The 18,122-nt window shown below is 40.4% G+C and overlaps 2 protein-coding genes across 2 annotated transcripts; both read right to left on the bottom strand.

The window, feature by feature from the left end:
• Positions 1-1,872: 1,872 nt before the first annotated feature.
• On the bottom strand, positions 1,873-16,761 carry LOC137273790 (histone-lysine N-methyltransferase PRDM9-like). Its single transcript, XM_067806687.1, has 9 exons — positions 16,611-16,761; positions 11,654-11,685; positions 10,800-10,980; positions 9,583-9,741; positions 5,843-5,934; positions 4,969-5,071; positions 3,324-3,795; positions 2,884-3,168; positions 1,873-2,805 (listed from the first exon to the last, which is right to left on the bottom strand). The coding sequence occupies exons 2-8, from the start codon at positions 11,666-11,668 to the stop codon at positions 3,153-3,155; spliced, it is 1,038 nt and encodes a 345-aa protein (XP_067662788.1). The 5' UTR covers positions 11,669-11,685; positions 16,611-16,761; the 3' UTR covers positions 1,873-2,805; positions 2,884-3,152.
• LOC137275841 (zinc finger protein 239-like) lies at positions 1,997-2,952 on the bottom strand. Its single transcript, XM_067808194.1, has 2 exons — positions 2,934-2,952; positions 1,997-2,781 (listed from the first exon to the last, which is right to left on the bottom strand). Exons 1-2 carry the CDS (start codon positions 2,950-2,952, stop codon positions 1,997-1,999), a joined length of 804 nt encoding a protein of 267 aa, XP_067664295.1.
• Positions 16,762-18,122: the final 1,361 nt, after the last annotated feature.

Raw genomic sequence — 18,122 nt, 5'->3', positions numbered from 1 at the left:
ACGGGTTTTAGAAACAAACGGAATAAAACTAAATTATTGAAACTGAAAGTTGTGTCAGCTCCTGTCGGGAAATAAAATCTAAGTTAATCAGTATTTGTTTTGGCCTTTATGGCCAGTGCTTCCAGTATTACACCAGACATCTACCTACCTACCATATTTGATTAGGCCCGTAACCCTAGCCTAAACTAAACCCTGTTAATAATCCTAATAAATATATTGAACGAAGCCTCCTAAATGCCTGACTTGTTCGGAGTAATGCATTCTTACCCTCTTTCCTTTCGCAGTATGCAACACACCCATCATATCACCATTGTCTCGTTATTTCTGTGTTCACTCTTCTCTCTCTATTAGCGTCCTTGTGTGTTCCACCCTGAACCCCTGGCCAACCTTCCCACTACCTACGTCTGTCCCCGACCCAGTTCCCGCCTGTTTCCGTCAACATCACCTGCCAAGTTATTGTGCCTGACACTGACTTTGTGGAGATAGATCTCGGAACTGAGGCAGACACACTACCCCTCTCACCCCTGTCCTTCCCGAGGGCCTTGCTATCCCATTTCATCCGTCTGGTGAGGTCTTCACCTCCAACAAAAACGATCTTTAAAGTGACATTTTGTGGGATAGTTGTGGCAAATTAGTCACAAACAACACCTGTTATAATTTTTATGTGTTTGTTAGTTTATTAGTAAACTTGTTTGTTCAAATTGTTCGCAGCTTTCATTCGTTATTACAATATGTGCCTTGTTTTATATGGATCAAACTCTAGCATACGGTACCCCAAAGCTTCCAGTGACATTACATAATCCTGCAGTCTCATGTTGCCAAGTCAGTGTGTCTAGATCTTCTAGTGGGACAGCTTCGGAACTAAAACTTGTATCTGGTAGCTACACGTGTTTTTTGACTTATCATGAAGAAAGGCATCAGGAAGTTTGTTGTGCTTCATCAATTACCAGCCATTATTAGTTATCAGCTACCCTTTCAGTCATTATAAAGCACACACCTTCATGGATAACGACTCACTGTTCATTGTACAGTTAAGTTTTGGTGTTAATTCTTACACTGTAATCAAGCTAAGGTTATCCAGTCTCATGCTTCATTGTTAACTAACTTGTATTATGCAGAAATAAAGATTGTAATACCTTGGCCTCATTTAGTCTTTTGAGTGAAGTTTCATGCTTTGGTTAATCGAGCCATATCTCTTCATAACGAAGTTCATTGAAATTGAATATTTACAAGTTTGTTTTGAAAGAATGTTTTGTTCTTGAACTCATGGCTAATTAAAGTGAGGTATGCAAAATAGAACATGTACTTATAAAGTTATGCAGTAATATCACTTGTGCCAGTTTGCCAAGGCCCCTCAACCAAAGTGCAATATAATGAGTGACCGAATTTAGTTTTACACCGCTTTTAGCAATATTCTAGCAATATTAATTATTATAAAATTGTTATATCTGAGCATTATCTTCACATTTTCTTCAGCTGCAAGAAATGTCAATGAAATTATCCCCCTCAACAACAAAGTTGCAGGGATATAGAAAGGAGTCCATACGTCCACCAGACTTAATCCGAAGTATATCTCCTAAACTCTCCATGATAGCTTAACCAAACTTGGTACACACGTCATGCATGATCCCTAAAATAAATGGGCCTCTTAGGCGTCAGACCCAGATGTGGAGACATTACTTTGGCTGCGACTTTGAGGATGTCCCAAAACTTCAGCTTCATCAACCTTGGTAGGCATGTTTGCCATGTTCACCATGATCCCTATATATGCCTTTGGGGGTTACACCACTGTGTGAATTTTATGTTCTGCGGTGTCCATGACTTAGAGTATAGTTCTAACTTGAAGCAAAACAAACTAGGCTCACGTCATTCGCAATTTTCGCAAAAATATCAAAAATTTAATGATTTACATCAACATGGGAATGTTCATGATTGTACAATCACAAAAAAACTTAATTTAACAAGTTAACTGTATAAATGAATAATTTATTTAGTTTTAGCAAGGATGAATCTGCAGTGTGTGTTGTTGCAGGTGATCTGCCCTTACAAATGTCTTCCCACACGTACTGCACACATAGGGTTTGATGCCGCTGTGACTCCTTACGTGTCTCATCAGACTACCTGATTGCGTAAATCTTTTGTCACACTGCTTACACTTATATTTTTTGGTTCCATTGTGACGTGCCATATGAGTCTGCAGGTCACATGACTGAGCAAATCTTCTGTTGCACACTCTGCACACAAAAGGCTTGTCACCACTGTGACACCTCATGTGTATAGTGAGAGCCATTGACTGGGAGAATGTTATCCCGCATACGCTGCACAGATGAGGCTTGATGCCGCTATGACCCCGAAGGTGTCTTTGCAGAGAGCCAGATTCCGTGAATGGTCTACCGCACTGGCTACATTTGTAAGGTTTTATTCCACTATGAATTCTTGTGTGGATAATAAGAGAATTTGATCGTGTAAAGGTTTTCCCACACTGTTTACACACATGCCTCTTTGTCTTGTGTTGCTTGGGTTTGCTAGTTACTATGGATCCGCCATCACTTTCTGTATCCTCTTCAACATTATTAATTTCATTCTCCTTGTCTTTCTCGAGACTGTAAGTTACTTGGGATCCTACTCCACATTTTGTATCCTTTGAGGCATTAGCACTTTTACTCTTTTTGTGTTTGTCAGTTGATACAGATTCTCTACATTCTGTGTCGTCTAAAGCTGTATCACTTTTACTGCTTTTGTGTTTCTTGGGATTGCTAGTTACTACAGCCCCTTTGCATTCTGTATCACCCAAAGCCGTATCACCTTTATTCCTTTTGTGTTTCTTGGGATTGCAAGTTACTACAGACCCTTTGCATTCTGTATCACCCAAAGCCGTATCACTTTTACTCCTTTTGTGTTTGTGCTTCTTGGGCTTACTAGTTACTACAGACCCTTTGCATTCTGTATCATCCAAAGCCGTATCACTTTTATTCCTTTTGTGTTTCTTTGGATTGCTAGTTACTACAGACCCTTTGTATTCTGTATCACCCAAAGCCGTATCACTTTTATTCCTTTTGTGTTTCTTGGGATTGCTAGTTACTACAGACCCTTTGTATTCTGTATCACCCAAAGCCGTATCACTTTTATTCCTTTTGTGTTTCTTGGGATTGCTAGTTACTACAGACCCTTTGTATTCTGTATCACCCAAAGCCGTATCACTTTTATTCCTTTTGTGTTTCTTTGGATTGCTAGTTACTACAGACCCTTTGTATTCTGTATCACCCAAAGCCGTATCACTTTTATTCCTTTTGCGTTTCTTGGGATTGCTAGTTACTACAGACCCTTTGCATTTTGTATCATCCAAAGCCGTATCACTTTTATTCCTTTTGTGTTTGTGCTTCTTGGGCTTACTAGCTACTACATATTCCCCACATCCTGGACCTTCCACACCTGTTTCACTTTTACTCTTTTTGTTTTTGTGTTTCTTGGGATTGCTTGCTACTACAGATACTCCACATTCTGCACCATCAAATACAATATCACTTTTAGTCTTTTTGTGTTTGTGTTTGTGTTTCTTGGGATTGTTAGTTACTATATATCCTCTGTCACATTTCTTATCCTTTGAAACAGTATAGCTATTATTCTGTGCCTTGCTTTTAGTTTTCTTAGCAAAAGCATGGAAGTCAAGCTTCTCATTGTCTGCACTTATCCAAGGTTTCAGGTTTTCACCTCCACGTATTCCCTTCAGATTTATCCTTGACAACACAACAGAGGTCGCTGGACTCAGGTCACGGCTGTCATTTGGGTACCTGGCTGGAAAGAAATTTGAAAAATGTCGAAAATCAGTGTTTGATTTAAAAAAGTATGATCAAAATATGATATTACCGACTTAAAAAAATGTTATGTTCGTGACAATTGTGCCACAATCACTCATTTATTTTCATATAAAAAACAGCGTAACTGTTGTTTTTGACTACTGATTGCAAGGAAACGGTCTTAGGACAATGCAAAATATATTGAGCTTTTTCAATCAGGTTCCTCTGGCTTATAAATTAGGAAGAGGTGTCACAACACGTTACTTCGTTTCATTACAACCGCAGCGAAATTATGACTAATTTACATAACAATGACAGTGAAACTGTCACGTGCTCGCATACCCGTGAAGAAAGTGTTTGTATTAAAGGGAGTTATTGCATCAGCACCACTTTAAAGCTATATATAAAGCTATATGATGAGACAGATGAACTTGGTTGTTCTTTATCACCGCACTCGGCAAGGTTCAAGCTATATGGCGGCAGTCTGTAAATAATCAAGTCTGGGAGAGACAATCCAGTGATTGACATCAAAAACATCAATCTATACAACTGTAATCCGATGACATGCATCAAGCAAGTCAGTGACCACCGCATGCCGTTAGTCGCCTCTAAAAACAACCATGGGGTGCCCAAATTCTTACTGGGATCATCAGGTCACAGATGTGAGTTTAGTTTTACGCTGCACTCAGCAATATTCCAGCTATATGGCGGCGGTCTGTAAATTATCACGTCTGTAAATAAACGGGTCTGGACCAGACAATCCAGTGATCAACAGCATGGGCATCGATCTGTGCAAATGGGAACCGATGACATGTGTCAACCAAGTCAGCGAACCTGACCACCCGATCTGTTACTCGCCTCTTATGACAAACATAGTCGCCTTTTACGGAGAGCATGGGTTGCTGAAGGCCTATTCTACCCCAGACCTTCATGGTTGGTCATAGATGTACTTAGCATAACAAAGGGGAGTCCAGACAGGACCTTCATATTGCCAGTAGGGGCCCTTAAAACTGATACTTTGGGGTTCCCAGGACCACATGTTTGTGAGCTGAAGTAAAATCCTGTCCTGTTTTCTCTTTCAGGCTGCGATATGGTATGGCTTGTGTGGCAGCACCAATTGGACAGACGACCAGTCATATAGGTATCTAATGTCTCTTATTCACAAACTTACTATAACAATCACCTGCCAGCACACCAGTGTCTTTGTCTTTAGCCTGGGGTCGCTTACATCTCATCAGAAAAAGATTTTCTTCACATGAGTCTGTTTCAGTCACCTGAAAATGATTCACACAAGCAGCTATCTACTCAAATACACTATATATATTTGATCATACACAACGAATCTCAACTGAACACTTCAGGAATACACTGGATTAGTTCGTTGGCCATTTGTAAATAATCAAGTCTGAACCAAACAATACAGAGATCAACAGCATCAGCATCCACACAATGACCTGTGTCAAGTCTGTGAACCTCGTCACCCAATTGCAATAGTAACTGAAGACCATTTCTAACCCCTAACTACCTGGGTCTATTTGATTAGAAAGGTCATATAAGATTGAAAAAATAAAGCTGTTTACACAAGGAAAGTGTGTGTTACATAAAAACATTAATCAAATCAGCTGTTACATTTCCCCCCTTAATCATGGAGTCTCAGGCAGATTTGCTACGGGTCAAAATAGTCATCATAAGTTTGGTTTCTTAGCAAAATTTCAGTTGTATATACAGGTCTTTCAGTTGAGACTCGCAGATTCAGTCGATAATCCTAGTGAGTGAGTTTAGTTTAGTTTTACGCTGCACTCAGCAGTATTCCAATCTGTAAATAATCGGACCTGACAATCCAGTGGTCAAAGCATGAGCATCAATCTGCACAAATGGGAACCGATGACATGACCACCCGATCCCCGTTAGCCGCCTCTTATGACAAGCATGGGTTGCTGAAGGCCTATTCAATCTCGGAACTTCACCGGTGGATAAGCCTATAATAAAAGGATTCATTTCAAGATACTTCCATAATCATGATACTCAGTTATGTTGGATGTTACCTTGGATACTGAGTGCATTTCATTCTTCTTCAGTCTCAGTCTGGTTGTACAGTTTGATGTTGATGCTTCATATGACTCAGGCGGCTTCGATGCTGAAATACAGCAAACGATTGTGAGTGCATGAGGGAGTGTAGGTTTATGCCGTATCTAGCAATATTCCAGCAATTTTACGGCGGGAGAGACCAGAAATGGCCGTCACACATTGTAGCCATGAGGGGAATCGAACCCGGGTATTCAGCGGGACGAGTGATCGGTTTAACCGTTAAGCTACTCTACCGAGCAGGGATTATGAGTATCACCATTACCACGAGAATACTGTTCACATCAGAACACAGAGTAAGTGAGTGAGTTTAGCTTTAAGCCGCACATAGCAATATTCCAGCTAAAAGGCGGCGGTCGATTTAAACGTGTGTATGAAATAAGGCCCGTCCGACCGTCCGCGAGAGTTCTCACGAATGGTCTAAATTTACAGCTGGCCAGTCCGTTGGTCTGGTAACTGTTTTGGATGTTTAGATGGGTAAATTCACCAGATCTGGTCTGGATAGCACCTTTTTGGACTTTTAACATTTTGAGTTTACTAGCCCTGATGTCTTGCCGGGTTTGGGGCTTCCTTCATACACTGCAGAAACACAGAGTAAGTCGTGTTGTGCTTCCAGAAAGTCATACACTCAGGTTGTTACTGCGGATGGCAGATTCCATGCATCAAGGGAGATTGTATCCATATCCAAGTCAAGATATTCCTTTGATAGCTGATTTGCTTGATTGACGGTTGCGACAGTCAGCATGTCGACTGGTGGTAAAAGAGGTCTTTGTCTGCACAGGTGCTGCATATATGTTCTTCAGGTTTGTTTCTGTGGAGTTACAATACAGAAACCTACCTGGTAACGGAAACGACAGACAATCCATATTCTGCCACCCCAAAACCGCATCCGTATCAACTGATTACATGTAAATGGAAATTTGTCTTTTCTATGGATAGTCAACTTCTTCAAAGCACTGACAGCAACGTTTCAAAAGTGCAAAATTGTATACTTTGGTTCATCTCCCTCGAAACGAAGCAGTCGCGATACCGAACCCAGTCAGAGCCGGTGGGTGTGCATGTGTAACGACGCTTTGTCATTGGCCATTGGTTTATTTGCCGATACGCTGTTTCGCGCTCTCAGAACCTATTCACTGCGCATGCGTCACGAGCGCAGCGCAGTATAGCTGTTGAAACCACTTTTTCCCCAAGCGCTGGGGGAAACTTACTGAATCGTTTGTACTCCAATTTCGCGGGCTTTTTTATCGCGTTTTTATCAATGTCATAGGTTGAACTGGCATTTTGATGATTTGTTTCGTAAGTGCATACCGAAAGGTATCAGAATCTGCATAGTTGGGTTTTACGTTGCACGTGACCTTTAAAGAGGTTGACTATCCATAGAACTTGGTTTTCCTTCTAATATGCCTCTCAAAAAAGTTGAAGTAGTTCCAGTCTCTTTCAATATCTGACAAGAATCTTGAAAACCCAGATCAAGTAAATGCATGAACACAAAGAAGCGGCAAGTCTGCATCCGAACATCCAGTATTTTGCACTGCAGTTTCTGCCCTTTTGACTTTTCCAGGTCTGGTCTGTTCCCTTTATTACAAATTCGGTATCAGCAATTACCATAACGGGTATCTGGGTAGAAATGTGGAATTGTGCCACGTCTCTGTAATCTGATTTTGTCCGGGATACGTTTCTGTTCATACGCACGGCCCTTCAGTCTAAATACAACACATTTTTTTTATACAAAACATTTCCCAAAACAGCGTAAAATAAACAAAACATCAATTCATAATAAATACAAGCATTGTCATTAAAGTGACATAATCCCCAGGTGCAAATTATCAAACTTAAAAAGTAATGAAACTGAAGGTTGTAGTTTAAGATTATGTAAGATTAATGTCAACAAAAACATAATCAGTCAACATGCACCTTCCCAGGATGACGTTTTGGGTCAAATATGAATAAAATACTGTGAATCGTTTGTGAGCATCTCGCTGACAAGGTGAACTTGTAGGCTAACAAACTGAAATATCAATGTGTCGTTGTGACCTTGAACAATAGGTGATAGTCACCAATATCAATTGGGCCCTGTCTCAAATACGAGCAAAAAATCCAGTGAATGGTTCTCGAGATATCTCGCTGACAAGCTTAACATCAAGGTTTACATGCTGAAATCTTCAAAGTGTCATGACCTTTGGAAATAACGTGAAACTGGGCCCTGTGCCTTCCCTAGATGAAACTTCAAGAAACTTAATTGGCCTTGTTTATGAAGAAAATCCAGCGGTGAACGCTTCTTGAGATAGCTCGCTGCCAAGCTTAACATAGGGTTTACATGCTGATATCTTCAAAGTGTCTCCATTACTTGATAACAACGTGAAGGTCACAAAAATATACTTGTCTACTCATACTAAACACATGTCAGTTTTCTAGCCGTATATCACCGTCCTTCGAATTGCTCCGTGTACATAGTGACAGTGTGTGTTTCAGGATTTACTTGATTAGCTCCCCTGGTCCAAACCATGATCTGTAGTTGGGGGTATATGTAAAATGTGAAATTATGAATAATGATCTATCTACTCACTGACACACTCATAAAATATTAATCATAAAAACACCAATATCCCTATCTTATTTGTCCAGTATACATGATCTTGACACTCGATGACCACACGGTTAAATGGCTGGTCGTCCAATAAGACTGCACGCCAAGTTCTATCTTCCATTTGTCATGATGAGAGTAGATGCTACGGCGCTTGATTATATTGTTAGCAATATTCTTTAACTGTCTTTAACTGTTGTCCGTTTTTATAACTGTACATGTTATCACAGGTAACATGTTTCATCGGTCTTGGATGCCATAACCCTACAAGGCTGATGACAAATCTGCTAAATTTTGGTTGTTCTCTCATCGTAGTGAAGACACTGGATTGAAAGAGAGAGTGAGTTGAGTTGAGTTTTACGCTGCACTCAGCAATATTCCAGCTATAAGGCGGAGGTCTGCAAATAAGCGGGTCTGGACCAAACAATCCAGTGATCAACAACATGAGCATCGATCTGCGCAAGTGGGATCCGATGACACGTGTCAATGTCAGCGAGCCTGACCACCCCATCCCGTAGTTCGCCTCTTACGACAAGCATAGTCAGTCGCCTTTTATGGCAAGCATAGGTTGCTGAAAGCCCATTCTACCCCGGACCTTCACGGGTCCTGGATTGAAAGAAATTGTCAAAATTAACTCACTGCTGTTTAAGTTCAGTCATATTCCTCTCTTCTTCTTTTTTTAGGGGGGGGGGGGGGGAGTGTTAAAAAATGTATTTTCAGTGTTTCTAGGTCTGAAATATTTCAATGAATGTGAATAAATATGTTTTGGAAAAACAAGTCAGTTCATATGGATTTTGATGTTATGCTAGTCATGAATGGTCCATGTCAACCGTTGCAACCATGGAAACATAATATTCCGTCCCTCCTATACAAGTCATGTTGCTAAAATAGACACGTACTGAAGCGTTTTGACATTCAGGTAGCATCTCGTCCTTTGAACGGCACGAGTTAAATTCCCTTTGTGACCTTGAAATGAACGTCAAGGTTACCAAATCTGACTGGAACCTCTCACACTATGATGAACCTTGGTACCAAACATGAAAAGAATCAGGTCAACGGTTCCACTTCATACGTCAGGGCGGGAGATAATAAATTGGAAACTCGTCCCTTTCTTACCTCGAACACTCCTTCTAACAGTAGCACGATGTTCCGACACCTCGTCAGCATGAATGGAAACGGAACTAAAATCGTCGTCTTTCATCACTGGCTTCAACGTTTTCCTTTTCTTTTCCACCTTAGGAGTCTTCATGAAATCTGGCTTCATTACTGGCATTCCTTCAAAGAGGAAACATGGCTTATTTCACTCAGTGTCTTAGTTTCCCGGGTATTTAAATATTAGCAGTTGGGTACGCATTTATTAACAAAGGGAGATAACTTTAAAAACATTAAGAACACTTGCAGCCCCCTTGAAAGTAATGTCACTACACCAACTGTCGGGATTTCACTTAATTTGTTCTCTTAACTCTTGAAGATTTTAAGTTTATTCGAATATATTACTGGATACAATGACATGTTCCAGTGAACTGAAGGATACACTGACAATATAATTAGCAGATGTGTGACGATACAGACATTTCATGATATCACGATATGCTGTATATAGTTATTTTCTTTCGGAAAAGCAGTATTTTGATGGATGGTAACTGTAAATCTTTACACAACCGCCAGTTTCTATTGAAAAAAAAGAAGAAAATCAACGAAACATACCGAGATATAAAAAAGTAAACATATATTTATCATCAGATAAAGTATCGCCATTATCTACACGCCACAGCTCTATGAATTCGTCCACAAGGCTTAAACTGGGCTCACTTACACAGTGCGACCGCAACTCGAAAACGACCCTGACTCATTTTCAACATTGACTTTCGATGTTCACTGGTATTACTACTTTAAGAATTGACGCCCATGAACTTACAACTTCCCTAATTATTATTATTACACTAACATTTGCATGTAACGCTCATATATAGTTTTACTGCTCAAAGGGTCTTTTTTTTTCCCTCGATCATTCGATGTCCATCTCAACGGCACATCGTATTTCACTGGGGATCATGCAACTCTTGCAGCCTACTACACGCACCGAGTTCATATGGCTTTGACACCTTTACAATATACTCATTCACAGCTGGGTGTACTGGGACTCAAAGTACTTTGTCCATGCCTACTGCACGTTGGTGTAACCGGAACTAGGTGTATGCACGTATTCAGGTGGCCACCATCTGGTCATCTATCAACCGATTCGTGGGTTCTTTTAAGCGCACAGGGTTGTGTACTGTACACTAGGGGTTGTGACAAATCTGTGACAAATCTGTACCAACTCCGCGACTTACCTAGAAGGGCCATCATTTCGTAGTTCTTTCTCATGTTTCTCAACCTCAGCTTCTCATACTCAGACAATGATGCCATTTCAGGTTTAGTGAAGAACTTGTCAATGTCTCCGCACACTCTGTTTTCCATTTCTCTGAAACTAGCCACCAGCTCACAAGACCCGACATTCAAAGTGGGTTTTTTCTGAAAAGTATAAGAGCCGTATACAATAACAACGTAACTAGCTGTAAGGTTTTTAGTGTTGTCCTTTTTATATTTAGCTTGACTACAAAGCTAGAGGCATAAAATACTGACGTTTTCTCTATAGGTTACAATCTTGCCTGATGTAACGTACATTCAGAGAAAATGCTTAAACATTTTTTTAAATAATCAAATACATGTAGGGCCTGGACAGGTAGACATGCCACCGTCACTCATCAAGATCGAGTACCTGTGTTCAATTCCCCACGTGGGTACAATGTGTGAAGCTGATTTCTGGTGTCATCCGCCGTAATATTGCTGGAATATTGCTAACAGTGTCATAAACCTAAACTCACTCACAAAGCTCCAGGCCTTTTAGACCTAACAGCAAAACTTTACACGATGCTATCATGCAATGAAAAAACCCAAAACATTGATATGGTGGTGCATTTGCCTGGTCACCTTGTCGTGTACACGGAGAGGACAGAAACTAACTAAACTATAACAAAATACGCACGCAGGCAGACACTACTGACTATTCCCACACCACCAAGACTGACACAATAATTTGAGTAATAACCGTGACATTCATTTAAAGTTTCATTGAATCCCTCACTATTACATGCGTGATCGGTTGCCGTAACCCCAACAACATTAGGAAAATCTTACTACTTACTGGAGTAGCAGCCATCGTGGTTCGGGCCAGTTCTGAAACAAAAACAAAAACAAAAAGAAATAGGTAAGAAGTACAAAAGTGATAATTATATAGATGTCTTGAACTGTTTCATCAACAATCTAACCCACTCAGCCACTTGAGGAGCTTCCGAGAAAATGTCAGATGGGACAACCACCACCTTGTGTACTCCTCTGGCAAGCGCAAGGGGCGGTGGGGTAGCCTCATGGTTAAAGCGTCCGCTCGTGACGTCGAAGGCCCGCGTTCGAATACTCGTATGGGTACAATGTGTGAATCCCATTTCCGATGTCCTTGGTTGTGATATTGCTAGAATGTTGCTAAAGCGGCGTAAAACTAAACTCACCCTGACGAGTTAAATCGGCATGGCTCACTGGCTCCCATTGTGGCTGAGTGGGTTAGATGGCTGACTTTGTGTGGTGTCGACTGGGGGGCCACGCTCTGGGAACCTGGGTTCAGCATAGGACTCAAACCCAGAAAGTACTAGAACTTATGTTCTGAGCATGTTATCGCACATAATTTTGAAACTATAAAGAAGGCATTGATTTTTCAAGCGTAGATGCATGCTTTTGGCAGTCACAGAACTATTCATTTCCGCAGAAGTCCATCGTTTGCAGATCGTTTTCACGTATACTACCCATCAAAAGTTTAGACGCCCTAGTGTAAATGAAACCGCAGTTCTAAGCTAGATTTTGTAAACTGTTCCATACTTTTTAAGTGTAATGTTTACATATGAACTGATGTATAAGTTGATTGTATAAGTATTGAATCATCACACAAAATTGAAATCGTCCTTGCTGGACAATATTTCCATCTTCATTTGTATGTCTACAGTTCTGATGGGTGGTATAGATGCAATATTGCTAAATGTGGCATTTAAAAAAATAAGCAATTAGAGAGAAGCAGCGCTTTTATTCAGATATGGTTGAGCTTGTACTTATGTTCTTTCCACATGCAGCTCATAATTAATTGGCGATTTAGTTTGTGGTCTTTACGCAAATACGCAGCTTATCTCCAGCGGTTTGTGTTTTTATACTTTACAGAATTCTTAACTGAAATACTCTGTTTCAATAACACATTAACGTGGATTTACAGCTCGCAAATTCCTGAGTCCTATTCGTATAAAAACTGGCATTAATTAAGGCTCTTTCTTTTCATTACATCACAGCACACTATAAATTTAAGGTATTACTTTTCTTCACGTCAGACATAACAGCATTGGTGAGAAGCTTATATTTCCTAGATTTAGGAGTTAACGTAGGAAGCCTATTATGCAATGCTCAAGTAGACGTACATTACCCTGTGACCCAATGACCCGTATATCATACAAGGTTTGACCCCCTACCAAGCCTGATCGGTGCTTGTCCCTGCGGGTGGTTCTCAGCTTTCGCTAGACTAACATATTTATAAACTAAACTAAGCATAACGAGGGCTACAGGCCTATTGAACAACGCGCTTCAAAGGCCATCACACTACATACATTGCAGGAGAGACAAGGTGTATAGATACTGGACAAAATAAGTTAGGTATATATTGTTATTTTGACGACTTACATTTTATCAATATGTCAATGAAAAAATACATTTTTCATAATTTCAAAATTTACAAATATCCCTAACTATTTTTGTCCTGTATATAAATGTGTTTTACTTTTTACGTTATACTCATTCTCTTGGTAAAGAGGTTACTCGTGTCAACTCTTCCCACAACTTGAGTCAGCTATGTGCTTGTAGTCATGGTACAAAGTCAGCAGGACTGCACGGTATTACCGGTATATCGATATATCGCAACACGCCTTCCACACAATACGTATTGCACGTTTATTTCTTCGGAGAATAGGCATGCAGGGTGACAATAATATATGAAGTTTTGTGATTAAATCTATTGTTTAAGTTAATATCTACACAGATTTCCATTGTAATTAATTGACGAACAGCTTACTTCACACGGAATCTCTCAAAGTCACATATAAATTTGGGATTTCTTTTACCGCAGTCATAACATTTATTTGTAAGGGTCTCTTAAGAATAGGTTCTGCACAAGCAATCAATGTCACTCACTGTCCAGCATTGATGTTCCCAGTATATCGCAGTAGGTATATATATCCTTTTATTCCTCCGCAGGAGATTACAGGAGCGACAAGGAGAACAATTAAACTAGGTTATGGACAGTTTGTTCCTCGCGTGATTTAAGAGTCCTTAAATTGGCAGAGACTGTAAAGCCCCTCGATTAGTGCACACTGGTTAAGCGCACCTTTAAGCCAAGACCTCAAAGACAAACAACCCGTTAAGGTCCCGGGGTAGAAAAGGCCTTCAGCAACCCATGCTTGTCATAAAAGGTGACTATGCTCGTCGTAAGCGGCGACCAACGGGACGTGGTTGACATGTCATCGGTTCCCAAATGCATTTTCCCAATATGGGGGATATTTAACTTGATCGAGCATCCACTAAAACAAGGCAAGTCGTTGATCACAGTGCCCATATTCTTGCAAAGTACAGGATGCATTGGTTGCTGGGGAACGATTCTTACCTGAAATCCCTACACAACATAATGGACCAAATTAAAGAGAACAAAGTACTCCCTTCTGCTATGTTCGTACAGGCATGTCATTGTCAAATCTTCATAAATACAGATCCATACTCCAGCGTGCGTTTGTCACTGAGAGTGAGTGAGTGAGTGAATTTTACGCCGCTTCAGCAATATTCCAGCAACATCACGGCGGGGGACAGTGGTCGGCAGCAATTGGTTCGCACATTATACCCATGTGGGAACAGTCATTGACTGATTTTTCGCCAGTAATCGATGTTCCATTATTATGATACTTCATCATGATCTCGTGCCTGTTACAGAATCCCTCGTAATCGATAGTAATCAGTTAGACAAGCATGGGTCCCTAACTGTCATCACTTAACAAGCTCACATCCCATGAGTGAGTGAATTTAATTTTACGCCTCTTTTTAGCAATATTCCAGCAATATCACGGAGAAGATGGGCTTCACACATTGTAGCCATGTGGGGAAGCGAACCCGGGTCTTCGGCGTGACGAGCGAACGCTTTAACCTAGGATACTCTACAACAGGGATAGGTTACTCGCTTGCTTTATCATTTGTACTAATTAACGTGTGCCTCGTCATGCTCCAGCGCACACAGTGACTCGGCTCCTTCCTAGTGCAACTTCAGTTGTGTTTAACCAGGGAGACTATATAGAGTATATACGTTGTAGATTATCCCAGGTTTAACAGAACTTCAGCCAGTTTAATGTATCAGTCGGAATTTTACAATGAATGAATGAATGAATGAATGAATTATAGTAAGAATTAAGAGCAAGAACTATGTGAATGAATGAAGTAAAGAAAAAGAATAAAAGAAGTACGTATGTGAATGAATGAAAGAATAAATGATACACCGCGGCCTTCCCTCCCAAAACATGTTAAAGAACAACGCAAAAGTATCGCGAGAACACGTGTTAACATCAGCTGTCCTTTCAAAAAATCTACTTCGAAACATTTTTGTTTACATTAATAATTAATTCAGATATCTTATTGCATGTGGGGAATGGAATGGACATTAACAAAATGTTAACTGACATTGTCACACTGCCCTCAAAAATAAAGTGTAAAACTCCCACAAAGTGTTCTAAACACCTTTCCATCTAAACACCTTTCCATCTAAACACCTTTCCATCTAAACACCTTTCCAGTTTTATCAAATAATAAGATCAACAAGAAAGAAAGAAGTTATGGGACTATAACCCTTAAGCATCAATGGCGAATCAGATCAGATCGGCAACATGTCATTTTTCACACACCTCAAATACACCCTAATTTTTTCTTTTAGATTATGGAACTATCACTATTACTTGCAAACACATTTCACCTGATAGTATATTCCCCTCATATGAATTAAAGGTGTATGGAAAAGATGTTTTTGAGGAAGTAAATAGGAATACTAAAACAACGGCGTATAGTATTTCAGTGGCGAAATGTCATATTTTTCACACACCTCAATTACACCCTAACAATTTTTTAAGTCATAAAACTGTCACTATTACTTGTAAATACCTTTCAACTAAAGGTATGTTCTCCTTCTAAAAACTAAACGAATGTGTGAAAGAAGTTTTTTATCTGCACAATTTAGTCTATCTTTGCGTTGAATCGAGAATAGAAGCCAGTGAGCTATAACATACTTTACTACAAATCTACTGTCCTAATACGGACACAATACCAATTATTTGACTTAAACTGAAGTGACAAAATAGTTAACCTATCTTCTACATGTTGGATTTCAGTTGTTACAACACTCAGCGAACTTAATCAACTGTTGAAAATAAACCGGGCTCAATCTTAAATACTACGCTGCCACCATACTGGCTACACTGGTTACATAACGACCCGAGACATACGTTCAGCGGCTTTTCGAGGAGTTTCTTCTCCCGTTCTGTATAGGCTCCCTGCTTTAACCACTAGGCTACCCCACCGTCCTCACATCCCATGACGCCCTGATGAGGGAAAGACTTTAGCCCGTATCCCTACTTAAATTTGATGCTAATCAAATCATATCAACTGAATATATATTCCTCACCTGATAAGGATATTTTAACATATTTCCCTACTTTTATCTGAACACAACTAAAGATATGTCCAACTTTTTAAACTGCCACGCAAAGATACTGTTTCCATCGTTAAAATTTAGGTGGGATACGGGAGCAAGTGTTACCATATTCCTAAATTAATAAATACTGGAATTATTAACAAAACGTAACACAGCACAACAATCACTAGAGGACTCACAAAAATAACTAAAACCCCAAAAATTAAGGACAATATCGGGTCGAACTACATAGAGTTACCTGCAGATGATCTGCGGAGGAAAGAAAACGGAAGGGGGAAACGGAAGGAACTCTTTCCTCAGAAGGCTATGTTAAAAGTCAGAAACATTTTACCTTGCCTATATGCCCTGTGTTCTGTAGTTGCTACGGCATCAAAGAAACGTGAGATAGGGTAGATCTACATAATGCCGATTATCTGTGAAACCTGCATGGTGTCGAATTAATTCAAGACTGACAGTTGCGGATCCCAAGAACACCAGCAAGTGATCACGCACGTGGAGTTCATGAAAATCGTGAAAAACACAGAAAACAGACGACACACTTTATGTGACTGTGATGGATGTGCTCCGTGGTGTATTTCGCACTGAGATGAGTGCTCTGAAATGAGCATATTTTACAGAAAAAGACTGCTCTTAAATAGTAGTAATACAATACAATACAATAAAATGAATCCCAGAGATGTTTTAAACTGAGGTAAATCTGCACGTGCCATATATTCTAGACTTGCACGGGCTATGTTGGGTATATTTGTTTCTTTGGCTTGGTTGATTGGGTTGTTGTTTGACGCCGCGCTCTTTTTCCTCTGTTCCAGTACCCATCTCATGTTTAGGTCAGACTGTTTGTTGTTTGACGCCGCACTCAGCTATATTTTGCTGTTTGGCGGCGGTCTGGACCAGACAGTCCAGTGTTTAACATCATGAGCATCGCTTTAACGCCGTTGGGATGAGATAACATTAGCCAAACAAGTCAGCGAGTCTGACATTGCCGAGTGCGGCGTAAAACTAAACTCACTCGCTCACTACAAGAGTCCCGTACTATAAACCTTAGGTTTCTGTTTTGTGCTCATCTCAATAGTGCAGAGATCTCTCAATCGCTCACCAACATACTCTACTGTTTACGAGGGGTGCGTCGATATCCTAGCCAGCATACCTAATATTCCCCTGGTTCGAAACGGGATGGCGTCGGTGGAACCCCTACGGGTCTGCAGAGCAACACTCAACCCTATAGTGAGTGAGATTATATTTTTAAGCTGCTTATGCAATATTCCAGCAATATGAAGGCGGGTTGCTCAAGAAACGGGCCTCACACACTAACGCCATGTGGGGAATCGAACCTGGGTCTTCAGCAGGACAAGCGTACGCTTTAACCATTGAGCTACAGCTGTCAGCTCGAGGTTAAAGGTCACGTACATTGATGTAATAGATGCTACAGTTGGCTTTGTAACTTTTGAATGCTCCAGATTCGTCATCGTTTGTCGCCACGGTGCTCGTGGTCGTCAGTGGTGTAAGTCCTTATCCCGCCATCGCTCCGGGCTTTCCTCCGAGTAGGATTTATGTGTGAAGTAGATCCACGATATTATTCTCCGGCCAGGAGAACTCATGTCTACACGTCATTTGACGTCACTGGCGAGCTGTAATACGCCCCCAGGCGTGTCATGTCCCGGCAATTATGCACAACACATACAGGTTTATTTACATGCATGAGAGACATAAATAATGCTTCAAAATATTATTCAAAACTGGCGTATTAGCATATTTTGCACGAAGATGTATGGTTAGTTTGCTTACTCAACCGTGACAACATCCGATCATTCTTGTGGACGCATTATGCCTGGGTTGAAATTTC

The sequence above is a fragment of the Haliotis asinina genome, chromosome 1, assembly GCF_037392515.1.
Source record: "Haliotis asinina isolate JCU_RB_2024 chromosome 1, JCU_Hal_asi_v2, whole genome shotgun sequence".
NCBI lineage: Eukaryota > Metazoa > Mollusca > Gastropoda > Lepetellida > Haliotidae > Haliotis > Haliotis asinina.
This window is presented reverse-complemented; position numbering and strand designations above follow the sequence as displayed.